The 18,066-nt window shown below is 49.4% G+C and overlaps 6 protein-coding genes and 2 pseudogenes across 8 annotated transcripts; 5 read left to right on the top strand and 3 right to left on the bottom strand.

Moving 5' to 3' along the window:
• Positions 1–117: 117 nt before the first annotated feature.
• On the bottom strand, positions 118–439 carry GCG54_00011203 (uncharacterized protein; the record flags this gene model as incomplete). The annotated part of the gene is made up of 2 exons (XM_045411110.1): positions 118–256; positions 312–439. 2 exons carry the CDS (start codon positions 437–439, stop codon positions 118–120), a joined length of 267 nt encoding a protein of 88 aa, XP_045268168.1.
• Positions 440–2,916: 2,477 nt separating this feature from the next.
• Positions 2,917–4,099, top strand: GCG54_00011202 (uncharacterized protein; the record flags this gene model as incomplete). The annotated part of the gene is made up of 3 exons (XM_045411109.1): positions 2,917–2,922; positions 3,043–3,375; positions 3,434–4,099. The coding sequence occupies 3 exons, from the start codon at positions 2,917–2,919 to the stop codon at positions 4,097–4,099; spliced, it is 1,005 nt and encodes a 334-aa protein (XP_045268167.1).
• Positions 4,100–4,404: 305 nt separating this feature from the next.
• Positions 4,405–5,188, bottom strand: GCG54_00011201 (uncharacterized protein; the record flags this gene model as incomplete). Its single annotated transcript, XM_045411108.1, is given in 4 exon segments — positions 4,405–4,737; positions 4,794–4,880; positions 4,938–5,080; positions 5,095–5,188. Coding segments are annotated over 4 exon segments (657 nt in total), but the record flags the coding sequence as incomplete, so codon positions are not given.
• A 1,091-nt stretch (positions 5,189–6,279) lies between these two features.
• GCG54_00011200 lies at positions 6,280–7,531 on the bottom strand (annotated as a pseudogene). Its single transcript has 5 exons — positions 7,435–7,531; positions 7,279–7,361; positions 7,000–7,214; positions 6,696–6,898; positions 6,280–6,644 (listed from the first exon to the last, which is right to left on the bottom strand). Coding segments are annotated over exons 1-5 (889 nt in total).
• Positions 7,532–8,242: 711 nt separating this feature from the next.
• GCG54_00011199 (Pirin-like protein) lies at positions 8,243–8,875 on the top strand (the record flags this gene model as incomplete). The annotated part of the gene is made up of 1 exon (XM_045411107.1): positions 8,243–8,875. The coding sequence occupies one exon, from the start codon at positions 8,243–8,245 to the stop codon at positions 8,873–8,875; it is 633 nt and encodes a 210-aa protein (XP_045268165.1).
• A 1,570-nt stretch (positions 8,876–10,445) lies between these two features.
• GCG54_00011198 (Tyrosinase ustQ) lies at positions 10,446–11,730 on the top strand (the record flags this gene model as incomplete). The annotated part of the gene is made up of 5 exons (XM_045411106.1): positions 10,446–10,537; positions 10,596–10,758; positions 10,829–10,914; positions 11,008–11,338; positions 11,410–11,730. 5 exons carry the CDS (start codon positions 10,446–10,448, stop codon positions 11,728–11,730), a joined length of 993 nt encoding a protein of 330 aa, XP_045268164.1.
• A 1,185-nt stretch (positions 11,731–12,915) lies between these two features.
• GCG54_00011197 lies at positions 12,916–15,040 on the top strand (annotated as a pseudogene). Its single transcript has 3 exons — positions 12,916–13,500; positions 13,525–14,167; positions 14,189–15,040. Coding segments are annotated over exons 1-3 (2,080 nt in total).
• A 6-nt stretch (positions 15,041–15,046) lies between these two features.
• On the top strand, positions 15,047–15,410 carry GCG54_00011196 (uncharacterized protein; the record flags this gene model as incomplete). Its single annotated transcript, XM_045411105.1, has 2 exons — positions 15,047–15,073; positions 15,096–15,410. 2 exons carry the CDS (start codon positions 15,047–15,049, stop codon positions 15,408–15,410), a joined length of 342 nt encoding a protein of 113 aa, XP_045268163.1.
• Positions 15,411–18,066: the final 2,656 nt, after the last annotated feature.

Raw genomic sequence — 18,066 nt, 5'->3', positions numbered from 1 at the left:
ACACTCAAAAGAATGATTTGAGCCACCCCGCAGTTCTTCCCTGTCTATTCTGACCGGTGAATCATTAATCACTAACGTCGTCGGAGTCTCCTTAGCGCGGATGAAATGTGTAGGCTTCTAATCATGAGGAGTGACGACAGTACCATCAGCTTCAATTCTATACCCTTCAGGCAAGAACTGCCCGAAACCCCTGAAGAGTTGAGGCTTGTCCCGATAGAGGTCTCTGAATTTATACATGAGCTCCGTTACAGATATTCTACCACTGATGTTGAAGTCTATTGTCGCCATACTCACTAAATGATTGTGCTCACCTTTCAGCCTTGAAATCTGCCAAGATGTGTAAAAACGCGGTGTAAGTGGTCCGGCTGTCAGGATACGCCGATTTCACACAATCGAGAAAACCAAGAGCGTCATATTGAGTTGGGTCAGGTGGGTTCATCGTCGTACTTTTGATCGCGATAGTTCAATCAGCTTCAACGCGATGGTATTTGGATGAAAAACTCCTGAAGGCTTCTATTGAATGACAAATTTAGAAAAGCAGGTCTATAAGCTTGTCCAGGGCCGTCCTTATATCGTTCTTGCCCTATTTATTATCTATCAGGATGGTGCTCGATGAATGGGCGCACTTTGGAGGACTTGGACTATGGTGCGATGAGGAATACCTTGGTAGCCACCTCTGTAAGGCGACTTGCAACCGCTTTGTATACCCTGTAGGGCAGCTATCGAGGTCCCCGAGGACCTTTTATGCCCCTACCAGAGGCATCCGGCACTCCAAAAGGTGATCTTCTAGATGGTAGCCTCTTGAACCAAAGTGTAAACTAAAAGTCAAAAGAACGGCGAAAAGTGAATAAGCGAATTTGCACTTGGATCTAGGGACTTTGCGAAATGTCAAGGAATTCTCTATATTTATCGCGGCCGGCCGGAGGAAGCTTCCGTCACTATAACTACGATGGCATACCAATGTTCCAGCCTGTCCTATCCGTCGCATGCTCGAAAACAGTTAAAGCTCATGACGCATGTTTCAAATGCATTGATAGTTGCGCTCAATAGAAGTTCTGTCATTCTTTCCATGGCAGCGAAATCGTGAGAGACAGGATAAATGGCTTTAAGAAGCGCCTCGGTATAGGGCTAAATTAAGTCAGAATGTAGTCTATGTTAATAAATGACATGTTAGCATAGCTCTTCCTAAGCTGGAACAAACCAGGAAGACTCGCGATATGGTCGTTGCTGTGTTGAAATTCCACTCGACTCTATATGCACGGTTCATAGACTATTACACCACTAACTATCTTTCATTCTTTATAATCAAACATCTACCTAGTTCCCTTCAGACTCTACACGTTGTTCTGGACCATTTTCATGCCGTCCAATCAATGATTATTGAATGTAAAAGGTTGTGAAAAGTCTCACGTGAGCAGACTGGAGTTGGAGGACCCAAAGATGTTCCGTACCGTGGAGTTTGCCAGAATGCAACGCGGCGTTCAAAATGAACGCTATGACGCCTGGGCATCTCTTCTATAGATTGGACGGTGGTATAGATTGCAAAATACAGACAACCTTACCGATTCAGACTGCGTCAGGCACCAACCTGGGATGCGCATAGCTACTTCTAATCGACGTATAGCTTTGACTAGTATCGCTGACTTTCAACCTAAGCCTCAACTTTGCGTTGCCGTGGCTCTTTTCAATATCTATGGTCTTGCACAAGCCAGTAGTATCCCGCCGAGCCACTTCTGAGCTCTCTAGCATGACAGCAGCGACTAGGAAATCATTGACAGTTTTGGCCTGGCAGGTCGCCTGAATGATCATCAGGAGAAGGTCAGATGCCACAAGCGTCATACCCATTCCCATCCAAATGTACATTCGCTGCGAGGAAATGTCATTGACGATACAAAAGTCCGAGGTGACAAACATCAACTGAGAAAGCCCGGGCTTCTTAAACGATGACATGAAAAAGGCTGAACCGAATCGAGGGAACCAGCAGATGCACCCTGGAAGCCACCGCATGACTTCAAGTAAGAAGAATGCTTAACGCACCTGGGCGTACACAGATAGATAGGCAGCCTTGTGGATGGAATGCACGGGGAGAGTACAGCTGAATTGAAACCACACTACTGAGCTTAAGTAATTATTTATGTTAATGAGAGCTGAAGAAAGAAGCCGACCGGAGTAAGACGATGTCTAATTGATCTCCTTCTAGGCTTGATCAGATAGGCGGCCGCGAGTGTCTCTTTCGATGATAGGCCACTGATATCGTGGCTCAGCGGGCCTTGGAGGCAATCTTGATTTAGTTTATTGCCAGTGACCTATTTACTAGCTGGAGGTATGCATTAAGGCATGGTACTTGAACATCACTCATACCTACGAAATAACGACCATGCCGCCCGTGAATAAAAGCCATATCTCACGATTCTACACATCCGCCGTCATTGACTCAATGATGTGTTTTCGATTAACAAGACTGCTGACAGCCTGTGCTATCACGCTACACAAGAAAAGGATGGAAGACAGCCGAAGGCCGATCAACAAAAATCAAGGAAAAGAATTTTCAAGGTTTCAGTCCAAGGCCATCGCAAATATTGCAAGGTCACCGATATTTATTAAGGAAGACCAACCGGACATCGGGTCTCTTAAAAGCCGGGTTCTCGCACCGCCATCGACTGTCTAGATACCAAGGGGTTAAGAGGATAGGGCAAGAGTAGTTATGTGGATGTTGCTGTATTTGTGGATCAGCAGATGTAGAACTTACACCAAGATTCTGTTTCCTATGTATCGCCGCCAACAACCATAATATGAGCCCGTGTTTCCTTCCCGGAGCTATTGAAACTCTATTTGCCGCGCGGCAGACGGAAATCAGCGTGACTGGTACGAGTCAGGCCAGTATGCACCCTGTTTCTTTCTCTGGAGCAGCGATACATGATTGTAAATTGATTCGTCAGGCTTAGTCAATGATGGACAATGTTGCGGATGAGAGCCAGTGACAAGTTTCTGCACCCCAGGAGTCAAAATGACCAATTAAGCCACTAAATAGATTCTTAGCAGTATCATACCTCAAAGCTTGAAACCTTTACCCCCTCAAGCCTAACAGCCCACATGGCGGTATCTTCAGCACGCCGCAAGGCTATCTTGGTCATCGGCGCAACTGGCAAGCAAGGTGGCGCTACTGTTGAAGCACTCATCGAAGCAAACGCCACATCATCGCATCAGGTACTGGCACTGACAAGAAACCGGGAGTCCTCGTCGGCAAAAAGACTAGAAGTGGCTGGTGTGAAGATAGTGCAGGGCGACTTGAACGATGTGCCGGCCGTCTTTCGAGAAGCAAAGAAAGCTTTTGGTGGTTTTGAACCCCATATATGGGGTGTCTTCAGCGTACAGGTAAGCTACGTCAGCTATGTCCTCAGATTGAAATCGTTCAGCCGACTAACATGCTTAGACATTCATGGGAAAAGGAGCCTCGATTGAACTTGAAGAATTACAGGGCAAGGCACTGGTCGACGGCGCACTTGCGAATGGCGTTCAACACTTTGTGTACGCCTCAGTCGACCGAGGGGGAGCGAAATCCTACGAAAATCCCACGAGCGTTCCACACTTCAGAAGCAAACACAACATCGAACATCACTTGGTCGAGAAATCGAAGGGGAAGATGAGCTGGACCATTCTTCGGCCTGTTTTCTTCATGGACAATATTGCATCTGACTTTGGTTCCAAAGCTACGGCGACGTTTTGGAAGATCGGGTTAAAAACTAAGCCTCTACAGCTTGTAGCAGTAAAGGACATTGGATGGTTTGCCGCCCAGTCTTTTCTTCGGCCAGCAGAGTTCGCGAGTCGTGAAATCTCAATTGCCGGAGACTCATTATCTCACAGAGAGGCCAACGAGATTTTCCGGCGTAAAGCTGGTCGCGACCTGCCGGGAATTCCGAACTTGCTTGGAAGATTGTTACTGAGGGTGGCCGGTGACTTTGGCAAAATGTTCAATTGGTTTAGTGAAGAGGGTTACGGCGCTGATGTTGCGGCATTGAAGATGGAGCACCCGGGGCTATTGACTTGGTCTAACTGGCTGGACGATGAAGGCAGGCGGCTGGTGGTACAGCAGCCGTAATGGTGTCTACACTGTTTGAGTTTGTTCTGATTGTTCCCCATCAAATATTCTTGTCGACGGTCTCGTTTGGCCAGCTAAATAGATCTTATTTTTCCCCGCTCGTGTGTCCTTGACGGCCCTCCCCGGCACCCTCTGATTTTCTCATAATTTCTAGAGTAGAGAGTTTCAGGGCCGGCATCGTGTTCATTTAGTCTGGCAAGAATCCACCCCGCAACAGAGCCTCAACGCTGACGGCAAACAATTATGAAAGAGGACACAAGAAGATGAAGTTGGCAGTGGTGCGCAATTGACTAAAATATACCAATTCAGGGACCTTGATGAAACTGGTTCAAGCCGAAGTTACCCACTAGCTTGATCGTCAGTAAATATTCTCTGATAATCTCGTCTTTCTTGGCGGACAAGTCCTCCACATCCCAGTTGACGCTGATTACACGACCGTCCAGGAATTTGGCTTCGTTCCCAGTTAGCCTGACAACGGTACCTCCAACCAATTCAGGGGTGTCCCAGTCGAAGTTTTTCATCTGTAGCATGTTTGTATCGACCAAGCCAGGGTTCAAAGAAATGGTGGTGATATTGGGGTAGCCTGCAGAGACATCGCTGATCACCTTCTGACTCAGAAGTTCTGAGCGGCCAGCTTGCTAGCGCTGTAGCCAGCAGCCAACGGCGATCTTATCCAGGCTGCGACTGTGCTCACATAGATGATAAGTCCCGCAGTTTCTGGGGAAGAGAGAGACTTGATGAAGTGATTCGAGACAAGGTAGGTTCCTAGAGTGTTGATCGTCTGTGAATGATCAGCTGTCAGACCGATACAATCAGACAGCAGCCTTCATTCGCGCACCAATTGCTTCCACCATAAAGAAGGTTTTTCCTCGTTAATATTGCCCATCGTGTTCATGAACTCATCGTTGTGAATGAGGATATCGATGGGACCGAAGGTCTCGGTCGCTTTCTGGAAGACGGAGGCTATCGGTTCTTTCGTCGCTGATGTCAGCTACCCCGAAATGCACCCTTGTGTTTGAGCTCCTCGACATTGGTAGCAACAAGCACAATGCGGGATGCGCCAGCCTTGGCAAGCGACGGAACAATTCCCTGCGAGTGGGGGCATCAGCAGTGCTCACTTCGAATATTCATACGATCGATGTAACTGTAACGGCAGATAACTTGCATGACCAGACCATTTACCCCCGAAGTCCGGACCTCGGTTGACAAGGATATTTGGGTCGCTGTCCCGCGCGGTATTTGCGGGACCCATGAGCACTTTCGGACTTTAGTTCCAACTACTGCTAATTCAAGCTTGAGATTGATGTGCAAGCATTAGTAACTCGTGGGATATCAGGCTTTTGTCAGCTGCTGCTTACGAGCCCACGAATTCCTCGTTCTAATCTCCCTTATTCAACACCAAAACAAACATAGGTACAAAATTTATCCTTCAAAATGACTGTATCAAGTCAAGCTTTCGCTGGCGCATGAGACATGCGCCATTTCGTGCCGAAATTTTCGCGGTCGTCACAAAACTGGGCGCAACGAACGGAAGAATGTCTCCACTAATTTTAGTGCCATACTACCTTAGGCGGCGGCGTCGTTGACTGGATGAGAGCTCTGCGATTCTCGAGGACAGTCCCACTACATGTGCTGATTCCTAGAGGTTGCCGCCTGTCTTTAAGGACATGAACGAATTCAGCTAGGGATCTTGCTTTATGCATAATATTGCTAGAAGAATTTGATGGCGTTTGGCTTGCAAACGCTATCTGATGAACGTTATCTCGTTCATGGCTAGATTTGATGTGCAACTGCAACCAGCTTGCTCCATCCTTTGCCCGCCGAATCATTCCGTTTTCTGCTGACGCCTCAGTTGTCTGTAATCTAAGGTTGGTTAATGTGCACGTTATTTCAACTCGGAATTTCCTTTGTCTTGAACGGAAATAAGTTCCTCAAATTGATACGCCGCATCATTCAGCGCGTCAAGGTTAGATAGGACTCGCCATAGTGTATATATGCACGGCCCTTCGATTGCCATTCCATTCGTGTAACATCACATATAATTGGATACAACACTGCAAGCAGCCCTCTATTCATCTGCAACGCAAAATCCTCGAGCATAGTCTAGGAACACGATCTAGATAAAAAGAAAAACAACCAAGTCTCTCTCATCGGGACTACTCTACCGAGAAGATAGATCAGACCCTAGCACGGCAGATGCATCTTGACAGCAGAATATCTGGCATTGGTCCCATAGCAGTGACTGCGTACGGGTTGACGTTGATGTGGCTTTTGGTGTAGTGGTTCCTGATGTGAAGGAAGTTTGTTGTGCTTCCGAATGACGGCACGTTCCAGTAAAGATTGCGAAGCCAGTCATGAAGATGAGGATATCCGGAGCGGATGTCTCGTACGTTACATTTGAAATGGTATGTGTCGACCGGCTGCAAATTCTGACAGTCAGTTGAAATTTTGTCGCTTTCAAACACAGAAATTTGAATTCCGAACTACGGGACATAGAGTGCGGTTAAGGGCATTGCGTACGTCGAAGCGAATCAGCGTCACATATCTGCATCCATCTAGTCAGCTTAGAAAGCGGTGAAAATGCCTCCTAACTTACAATCGGATGTCCACTTCCGTGATGTGAGGTCCAAACCAGTACGGGCCCTTACCAGACGCTAGATGGGCCTCGGCCCGGTCTAATGATCTGAAAAAACCAGTCAAAGCATGGTCGTATGCCTTTTGACTTGTCGCAAACCCGCACTTATAGACACCGTTGTTGATGTCATCATAGTGCCACAAATTAACATCGTCGATCTGCTGCTGAAGTGGCTCAGGGTACAGCAAAATACGACTTGAAACAGTCAGCGAGGCTTTAGAAAAGGACACATGATGAAGCAAGCGTTGTGGTAAGCTAAACTGACCTCTGTTGCAAACATGCGAAGGATTTCGCTGCTCTCCTTGTTGACAATCACTTTCTGTATCTTATCGTATAGGACCGGGACAGAGAACCTCGCAGAGTAACTGGGAACAGTTTCAAAATAGATTTGGCGTAAGAGGATAAAGTCGTCGTGGTTGGGATCCGGAATCACGCTCTCGCCATCGATACCAGCTTCAGATGTTGTTGGAAAACGCCAGCCTACACGATGCAGCCGTTAGAGATGAAACCGTAGTGAGGACAATGCTAGCTCCAGGCTGCCTACCTGTTCCAAAATCAAGGTGCCAGTGCACGGCGGAAACCGAAATAATGTCCTCGAGACCTTTCAGCTTTCGGGCAATAATGGTTCTGTGGGCCTAGCGGCGAAGTACGAGCGTCAAAGACATAGAAACATCAGAGATACCATGCAACATCTGCTTACCCATGAGCAAGCCCAAATAACATACATGTGATATCTGCCTCTTTCAGGTGTAACCTGGAGCCTGGTTCTTGGGAGATAAAATTGCGGAAGACAGTGGCTGCCGCCAACGCGTACGTATTACTCACGGACTCATGGATGCGCGCGGCTGTTACGTCATGTTAACTGACCCCAGTTTCTAGCCCTCTGCAGCCTTGGACAGTAAATCAGTCTTCGGTAATTTAACGCTAGCACCCATTGATGACCACCCATTTGTAAGCCCCTCTCTAAGCAGTCGGAAACTGTGAGTTGGTTTGTCTTGGTAAGTCAGGCGACTAGCTTAGCAAGATACCACAGCGGGATTTGAACTTCTCATCAATGCGGAACTGCACGAGATGGAGTAAGATAAGTAGATTTGCGGTCCTCTATCGTTTCTGGGATTTGTCTCCTAACGACAGTCCAATTGCATCATACAAAATATCGCCTATTGCTTTTTCCTACATCGTTAATCCGTTACTACAAAACGAGGCCAACAATGCCGTCAGCTTCTCGTACAGTTGTCAATGTGTTTGAAGCACCCGAACAAGCAGAAGGTGCTGGAGCTCGAGTACGCCGCGCCATCGGTAGCACCCTGAAACGCAATTTTTCTCCGTTCCTCATGTTGGATCACATGAGTGGTAACAACGGAGCCGGCTTTCCTGATCATCCCCACCGTGGTCAGGAAACCATCTCATATATCTTGAAGGGATCTGCGGAACATGAGGATTTCGCAGGAAATAAGGGCATCCTGCGAGCGGGAGATCTTTAGTTTATGACTGCAGGCAGAGGCATCATGCACTCGGAGCAACCGTTGCCGGCGGAGGATGGAAGCCCCAGTGTCGGCTTTCAATTGTGGGTCGATTTACCCAGGCATTTGAAGATGTGCGAGCCAAGATACCGCGATTTACACGCGGGTGAGATTCCTCACGTCCAGCTCGACAATGGCAGGGTGCACGTCAAAGTTATCTCAGGCAAATGCGGAGGGGTTGATTCGGTCAAAGACCTTGCGTACACACCTGTCTGGTACTTGGATATCGAGATCAACCCAGGTGGCAGTATCTCCCAGCCCTTGCCCCAAGATTGGAATGCGTTCGCATACGTGTTTGAGGGTTCTGCGTTATTTGGAAGTCGGGATTCAGGGCCAGTTGTCGCAAAAACCTTCAACGTAGTGATTTTGGCCAGGGACGGGGATAGCATCGACATCGAGGTCCCGGCGACTGCAGACGGCAATGCGCGTTTGATTCTGATCGCGGGACAAGTTCTAGACCAGCCAATTGTGCAACACGGGCCGTTCGTAATGACCAGCCAGCAAGAGATACACCAGGCGTTTGAGGATTTCTATATGCATAGGAACGGATTCGAGAGGGCCAGGAATTGGCGTAGCCAGAGATCGAAGAAAGCAGCACGTAGAGATCACATTGTTTAACGCACGAATTAAGACTAAAATAACCTTGCGCGATACAGTTCGTATGGTGATGTCCACTAGGGTTCAGCGGCATTCCGCAACGGCTCTGATGACACCTCAGGGGCACTCAGGACAACATCTGGCTGTTCAAGCGCGCTCAGTTCTGAGATGTTTGCTGAAAGTCTGCTCTACTCTTTCGTCAAAGGCAAACTTCGTATTCACTAGACAAAAATGCCACCTTTCTCGCAATGGGGACGTTCGCACTTCACTAGGCATTTCCCCTCCCTCTCTTCTTTTCGTAAGATGAGAAAATTGCTCACTGTGGATCAGAGATCTCCTTTTACCACCCTTGACTTAATCTCACCCAGAAAAGGAAAAGACCCCAGACGTTTCCACACCTTTACTGTTCACTACAATTGATTTTCTAAAGACTTTAAGATTAAGGGAGGGGATAAGGCAATGTATCTGGTTCTGGCGTTCCCTGAAGACAATCATTCCGTGTTTTCTTTTCTAAAGCCTTACCAAAGAGGCACAGCTTCAAACGTACAGGTCTGTACGCCTAGTTTGTGTGACAGCCAAGCTACCGCGCGGCAACTGCACCTACTTTAATTGCTATCCATCTCGGTCGCCTTCGGATCCCGACGTTAGACTCTCGCTAGCGGGTTCGTGAACCAAGTTCCGCGGAAAATGTCACACACGCCGTCGCGGCTCCTACAGCTTGCCCACTCGATGCCGCAAAAGTTGCAGATGGTTATTGACGCAGAGGGCGGAAGGATCAACTACTAGCGATTCATACGAATCTACGCCTTTTCAGAAGTGCCAATACTGTCGCCAAATGTGCCCGTTTGGGTATGAGATCCGCTCAAAAGTCACGCACTAACTTCTGGGACCCCGGAAGAGGTGTATGCACTGGGTCGACAACCTGAGACCTCAATGTCGTGGAATTGTCAAACGAAGTAAATTTGAAGCGAAGTGGTAAAGACTTCATACTGTCGGAGATTGAAGCGGAACTAAAGCTGCTCCGGGCATAGCAGCTTAGGTTATCTCACGAGTGGTTCCCTCACATTAACAATCATTGCAAATCCTTGGTTTTGTAGCTAAAGAGCTGCGTACGCCTTTCGGAGAGATGATAGGATTCGGTCGTCTCTCCGACGTTCATGGCTGTGGTATCCATCCAAGAAAGCCCCTTTTGGAAGCTGCCTCGATACTGGCCCTGCATCGCCAAGGCTTGGTCACTTCGACGCCTAGGTTATGATCTACTCGTCACCGTGCCCTCGAATTAGCTGAGTGCATAGGATATTGAGCCCATCTCGGGAAGCCCGCGTTTAGCGGAGGATCGATATGGCCTTTCGAGATCCCAGTGCGACGGAACCCATGCAGCGGTCACATCTCATTGAATTATCAATCGTATTGACTCGTGAAGTATCTAGTCGGTTGATGTCAAGACTCACATGAGATAAAAGGCACCTTTCTCTCACCGAAAACCATGAGATTCGGCACCTCATCAATCCCACTATCTTTCCTCAGGGTCCGTCGCCACTCTCTGATCCCACAATCCTCCCTTTAGCTACCTGTGTACCACAGTCTCAAGATGGTTAAACCCAACATCATCAGAACGATCGTTCTGGGCATGGCCTCGGCTGTCTCTGCGACTTGCACCGACCCGGCTCAGCGGAAGTCATGGTATGTCAAGCATGAGCTTTTGACAATTCTCACCATATCGTGCTAAGAAAGTTCACAGGTCGGCTTTGACTTCTGCGCAGAAGGCCGAGTACATCGATTCAACTTTATGTCTCATGGACCCGGAGAGGTCGCCTTCAATCTCTCAGTACGCAGGATCCAAGACTATATGGGAAGACCTCCAGGTCGCTCATGTAGCTCAAGTTCAATTCATCCATCGCGTTGTAACAAAGCCCCCATAGAGATCAGGAATCTCGTCTCGCGATATGTAACGGTATAATAACTTGGCTTCAGGGTGCATTCCTTCCCTGGCACCGTTGGTATATGACGGTCCACGAGAACCTTCTCCGTGAACACTGCAGTTACACCGGACCCCTTCCGTAGGTCTACCTTTAACCTTGGCTTGAAGCCCCGTCGTAGTCCCATGCCATCTGACAATAACAAGGAAACCTGTGCTGACTGGAATCTGATAGGTACTGGGATGAACAGACGGATGAGGCCGCAGGCCCCCTGACATCAGCCAGTATTTGGGGCAACGACCCTGCCACCTCCTTTGGGACTGGTGCCTCCGATAGCAACGGCTGTCTTGTCGATGGGCCTTTCACCGGTGTCGCGTACGACCTCACCGCCAATCTCGAGAGGGGTGCTACCCACTGTCTTTCCTACAAGTTGAACCAGGCACAGTTCGATCTTGCTGCTCAGGATATTGTTGACGCTTGCGACGCACTTGAGACCTACGATGACTTTAACAACTGTATTGGAGGCTCGCCTCACACCTCTGGTCACTTTGCCATTGGAGGCACCGTATGTCAAACTGTCTTACCCCGCCGTTGAATCACTGATTCACTTCAGACAAGCTAACTCAAATGTGAAAGATGGATGACGTGTCCCTCTCCCCAGCCGATCCTCTTTTCTTTATGCACCACACCAACCTGGACCGAATTTGGTACGAGTGGCAAACACGAAACGAGTCTCGCTTGACGGACATAGCTGGACAGAACGTAGCTACGAGCACCATCTTAACTTCGTCTCAGCCGAAGAGCCTTCCCGAGTCGGCATTCGTCCCTTACTTTGGAGATAATGGCGATGTGACCACCTTAGATCACGTTATGTGGATGGCCGGGATCGTCCCGAATATCACCATTCGTGAGGTTATGGACGTCAAGAGCGAAGCAATCTGCGCCGAGTATGTTTAAGCATATCACATGCCACTACGATTTTGCCCTGGTGTGGTTCTGACGGATTACTACTACGTTCGTTTTTCTCATCTGACATTCAATAACACCATCTTTCAGAGATGCAATGGATGAGCAGCGTGTAACATATCTCAATAGATGCTTGTCGATTTGATTTACTTGACGCTGCCCTTAATGCGACCATAAATATTGCAGTTATGAAAACTTAGTTTATTCAATTATCCGCAGATCTTTCATCATGAAGGTGAAGAGAAGGTGGTCAGTGGTAGGATGGGCTCAAGGAAAAGGTTTTTGGTATTATACCAGCTCCAAGTCATGGTTAACTGACCTTAATACATTGCATCCGAATCGACATGAATGTCAGGGGTCTCCTTCTGTCTCTATTGAACTCAACCGCCAAACATCCATCATCAATCTATCCTAGACACTGCCTCTACGTATGTCTCTCTTGCATCAACACTAGCTAATACGAAAAGAACCTCCTCGAATAACAAATACTTGGCTCCACATACAGTAGAAATGATTGATCAATACGGGCGAGTGGAAGATTATGATCCCGGTTCTCATGTGAGCGGAGGAATAAGCTGCTGTTAATCTTTTGCCTCAGCGTACCCATCCCTTCAAACATCCAAATCCATACCCTGCCGGGCAGCAATCACGTTGGTACAAAGCGCGTTGATTCGCATGTAATTCTCAAATCCATCGATGCCGACCACGAAGGGGTTGGCCGCCCCAGTCTGACGATGACCCAGAAGGTCAGCATGGATCAATGCATGGTCGGCAATTTGGTCGTTTGAGACCAGCGTGTCAACGCCCTTCTCCTTGGCCACGTTACCAAATCGGTTCTGCGACACAATCTTCTGCTCTCTATCGGTCTTGGCTGCGGGGATGCCCGTGCCGCCATTCATACCAGCGACATGGGGAACGCCTTTGTCAAAGACGGCGGAAATGAGGGATAGAGTACCAGGGGTATGGACCAGGAGTGAGTATGGCAGTAAACGTGACGTTGCCAACAGTAAGCTCCTGCTCATCAGCGAGGACTTCGTCTTTCGATGGTGGTGTCGGAATTCCAGGCATCAATCATCAACTCCGCTTCTCCCAAACCATCTGGTGCTCGTCTTCTTGAAATCAGCAACTTGGATTGTAGCAGAACATGCGTCTGTAGCCCGAAGTTGGCGATACACGATGTCTACGTAAGATTACCGCAGTCTGGCGCACGACTGTACCCGCCTGGTTCGCCTGAGTCCAAACGAAGACGACAACGCCCCGATACAATGTCAGCTTTTCGATTATTCTCTCGCTAGCGCAAGAAGAAAAGAAACCCATCTTTACGAAGCTCTGTATTATTTTTTGGGGCTCTCCTACGAAGTCTCAGACATTTATTACGTATTCGGGCATCTTACAGAATACAGAAAACCTTCACGCAGCACTTCCACGCCTTCGAGATTCTGCCCTCGAACGAATAACATGGATTAACGCTATCTGCATCAACCAGGATGATTTGGACGAAAAGGACGTGCAGGTTCAACATATGGCAGAGATATGTGCCAGAGAAAGCTGTGTTATCGTCTGGCTTGAGAACGTGACCGGCGATTACCTGATTCATGGCGAGTCGGAGGCCGGTGGCCGCCAAGCACTCCAAGCGTTAGAAGCTGCCGCAAGCAGATCAACAAAAGCCCCCCCTGAGACTTATGAATCTCACGACGAGCAGAAAGCACCTCCTCAGAACGAGCAGGATCGGCTGGCGGTTGAGAAACTGCTTGCGAGACCGTGATTTCGCCGGGTTTGGGTAAGCCGTGACTTAGCTTGGGCGAACAGGCAGAGCCGGCGATTAACGACATGGTTTCAGGTGCTTCAAGAGGTTGCTGCGGCCCGACATGTTCTCATCATGTGCAAGTTCGCTGAGATTGATGGTCAAGCTTTCTGCTCGGGGTTGAGCCAAATGAGTGGCAGTCTGCTTCTGACGGATGAAGACACTCGGTCTTGGATTCGTTCAACTGTCAATCTCATTAGGGGTGCAACACTTCGTCCTAAAGGCGTGGTCAACGCCTCGGGGCAACTTTCTCTACAGATCTCGTCTCTCGGGTATTTGATAGAAATGCACTATACCCGGGAAGCTACAGATCGTCGAGACAAGATTTATGCCTTACTTGGCATGAGCACCAACAGGCCCACTGGCCCGGTTCCCAACGGCCGGATAACGTGGGAAAATCTATTTCCCCACGTTGTTGAGTCACTATTCCCGGAGTCCTCGTCGATTACTACAAATGATGAGAATGAGGCTATATTGATCAGAATTACAGGCTGTGTTATAGGCAAAGTAGACCGGGTGGAAACCAAAGACAGTTGGTATGGCCAACAATTGGTGGGCATCACCCTGCATAAATCCGACGCCGGTGATGAATGTTTCTATCAACGCCAGCCCTCTTCGGACTGGGTCCTCTAACCAACAACCAAGGACATTTGCGCAGGCGATATAGTCTGTCTCCTGCAAGGCACATCACTTCCCACAATCGTCCGAGCATACCAGGACTATTGTTCCGTTGTCGTAATTGCCGTCGATACAGACACGGATATAGCGCCTATTACAGATGCTTGGCGCAAGAAAACCCAGTTCGACTTTCTACTTACCTGGAGCTGGAAACCAGAGACGTATCCAAGAAACCTCAACGACTTCCTGGATGCCCAAGGTCTGGATCCAATGAGGTGCACCAGCTTGCAGATTCCAGATGACTTCAGTACTGCAGTGATGCTCCTGGAAACCGAGCCATATTATCCGGCAATGTTGAAATTCCATTCAATCATAGTTGCTTACCAGAAACACCCTGGGGAGGCGGGTATTCTTCGTTTGCTAGACAAAGCCTTTATGGGGAGCTCCCGGTATTACACTTACGTTCATCACATGTTAAGGAACTCGATTGGCAAGAGGAGAGGGTATGGCGACGTGACGGGAGACTATCTGACTCAACTCGCATCAGCCCTTGCATGGGAACCAATGGCGTTTTTACTTGATACGCAAGGAGAGAGTATCACTGTCACCGAGGGCATCCTGAAAGCTGCAGCAGAGAACAGAGACTGTGGTGTAGCAATCATAGAAGTTCTCCTCAGTCGCAGAGATTTTCATACCAGCACTACAGAGAGCGTCATCATAGCCCTAGTAACGATTGAAGATAGGAGGCTCTACAGGGAGAAGTGGGACACGGTGGAAGCCCTCCTCAAAGGGTGGAAAGGGGATCGGATTCCCATCACTGAGAACATTCTCGCAGCAGCAGCAACAAACAAAGATATGTGCCATTTTTTCATAATGTAACAACTCATGGATTGGAGCGGGCACCAGGCTATTGTTACAGAGGAAGCTCTCATAGCAGCAGCAGAAAACAAGGTTCTGGGCAACTTTCTTCTGCAACTTTCTTCTGCAATTTTTCCTTCGGTGGAAATGGGGCCGTGCTACAATCACCGAGAAGGGGCTCACAGCAGCAGCAACGAACGCGAAGATACACACCAAGGTTCTGAAGGTCATGTTCTACAAAAGAACTGGAAGCGATCTATCCGCCCCATGGGTAGAAGATCAAACTCAAGTTACTGACCAGGTCCTCAAGACGGCGTATCAGAATTTGCCTGATAGCGAGGGCAGGTCCATTCTCTACAGACACATGGAAAGCAGAGGCATGAAGATTTGATTCAATATCCATAGCTGCAGAAGATTGTGAATGGTTTTCTTGCGGTAGCAACATACATACCCTAGATATCTATCGTGCAGTACGCTACTTCTTTCTACCAAATCATCGGGGTTGAGATGAGTATCTAATAACTGCATACCCATCGCTTAATTGAAAACACCACCGTTTAGATAGTAGGGTACTACTGGCTGCGATGCTCAATACATCATCACATGAGGCAACACGTGTGGCCTGCATTGCCGACAGACGGCTGGATCCGAGAAGTGTGGGTCCCCATCCAAGGTTTTGCCTTGGCTTTCTCCCCTCTGTTGCCAACGCAGCTTGCGCAGCCCAAGAACCGGTGACGTCTGCGGTCCAGCCTCCCCCTCCAACCCCCAACCCCTGGATCAGCGGCGGCGGTTGGCCGGCGAGGCGGGCAGTCAACAGTCAACACGGAGGGGGGCGCGCGAATTCTACCGCTTCTCTTTCGGCTTCGCAAAACAGCTAAAAAAGAGTTTTGTCGATCGCGGTGAGAAGAAAAGAAACCACGAGGCTGCAGGCGGGACAAGCGGGTTGAAAAAGGTTCTTGTGAAGCTCTCTCTCCCGTTCGGCTCGTTTCATGTTTGGTTGTTGCTCCTTGTGATGGACGTGTTTTGGTGGTTTTAGCAGATGCTACCGCGGCGCGGCGACGGCGAAGCGTCTGGTAAGATGGAGGGGTTCTTTTTCTTTCTCTGGTTTCTTGGTCTTGTTACTATCTTGGGAATAGGAACCCTGCCTGCACCGGTCGACCGTTGCGCGGGGTTAAGTCATTGGCTACTGCGGTAGAGGCAAGGTCCCTTTGCACTTGGGGCCAGGGCCGGCTTTCTTGCTAGGGGCATGAAGAATGCAAAGGGCACTTGCAAGAGTTCCCAACGGAAGGCGTTGGAGCGACTAGCCCAAGATAGCCACGTCGTTGGACCCCTTTTGAAAATTCTTTCTCCGTCGATGACTGTTTATTCATGCCATGGAATTGTTTATGCGGGAAAAAAAAAGGACCTTGGGCGCAGTGACGTGCCTTGTAGGGCGCCAATCATGGGCAAGGCGGCGGGAAGCCCGATTAACACAGGGATTCGCGGGGAGGGGCGCAGGCAATGCTAGGAGCGCAGCAGCCCGGAAAGGGACCTGGTTCTGGGCAGGAGGAGGGCGTGGGAGGTGGGTTCCGTCATTGCTGTTGTCGGGCGGCATTTACAGCAGCGTTGAACGCCGCCTGCGTGGTGCCCCATAGAACCGCCCTATCTTTTCACCGTCACATAGGCACATCGATATGTGTGATTGTGACTGTGATCCCGTGGGGACGACGCGGGACCGAGGCTGACGGTAGACAGGCAACAATAGCGGTAAAGCCAAAGTAGGAAGGGATCTCATTGGGGGGAGGGAAAAAAGGAAACAAGGCCAGAGAAAACAGGGAAGGGGAAGCTTTGAAGTTGGCAGCAGAGAGGAGAGGCATCGAGCTGGCCCCAGGGATGGCTGTCTGTTGACTCGCGCAGCATCTCTCAAGCAACCCGCCTAAAGACCCGGAGATGATGTGGCTGTTCCAACCTTTTGGGAAACAACCCGAATCCCCGTCTGAGGTAAATCGAGCCTGTACCATGTGAGTCTGGAGCAAAGAAACCTTCGGGAGCCTCCCAAGGGGCCCCGTAAAACGAAGCTTCCATCGAATAAACGACTCAGAGGGGCGTCCCCTGTTCAGATGAAAAAAGGCCGCCAACACGAACAAATCACCATCCGCCATTTCTGGCTTGCGAGCTCTCTCCACTATGGGGTTGATATCAACGGGAAAGACGGGTGTTTCCCGAGGCATGATGTTTTGAATCAATAGCGTCGACGGAGCATGAGAACAATAGAACCCCGTGGAAACGCGGTCTCGCGCGTATGGTGTCTAAGACATTGAATCTCTGTGTACCATTAGATTTCTGTTTGGATTTTCCGCATAACAAGAAAGGAGGGGTCACCGGCCAGGGTCCAAATCGTGGAGCTAGCCAAAAGGATGCATGCGTCACTTGGCGACTGACGGGGCAAGACAGCGGAGGGAAGTTCTCACGCGAGCGCAAAGTTCATGCCGGGTTGGCAGAAGCAAAGAAAGGGAAATGAGGCATGCGAAAAGGGAACAAATTAGAACATCGAGAGACGCGTCCAAAAAAGCAAGTTGGGGACGCGTTCGAGACGGATTGCGAGGCGGCGGCCGGCCGGCCGAAAAAACACACGGACAATCAGCCCACGCAAAAGCCGCCCGCCTGGACTCGATACACGCCAGCGACGCAGGGCGCTCGAGGTCGTTCGCTTCCCCGCGTATCCATTCGTCGGTGTGCTGTAAGTGCCAGAAGTGATGAGATGAATACGAAGCACGAAAGGGGCTGCAGGTGTCAGGAACTTGGGCTCTGGTGAACGGAACGGCTGGAAGTCAAGAGAATGTAAGGATACTCGAGTTAGTCATGAGATAGGTTCGTTGGGAGGCTAGGCGACGAAGAGAGAAAGTTGATCACCCCTGAGCCCCTTCCCGAGTTCGGGCCCAACGGAGGCATCGGGGTGACTAAGTTGACGAGCGAATATCTGGCAGTCGGCTAGCTGGACCGCCTGCCCAAAGGCTAACCTTGGGCACGATGAGGACGGGCGACGACGAGGTGCCTGAGCTACGGCC

Source organism: Colletotrichum gloeosporioides, assembly GCF_011800055.1.
Source record: "Colletotrichum gloeosporioides strain Lc1 chromosome Unknown consensus_17, whole genome shotgun sequence".
Lineage (NCBI taxonomy): Eukaryota > Fungi > Ascomycota > Sordariomycetes > Glomerellales > Glomerellaceae > Colletotrichum > Colletotrichum gloeosporioides.
Note: the sequence above shows the minus strand (reverse complement) of the source record. Positions and strands in the feature narration are given on the sequence as shown.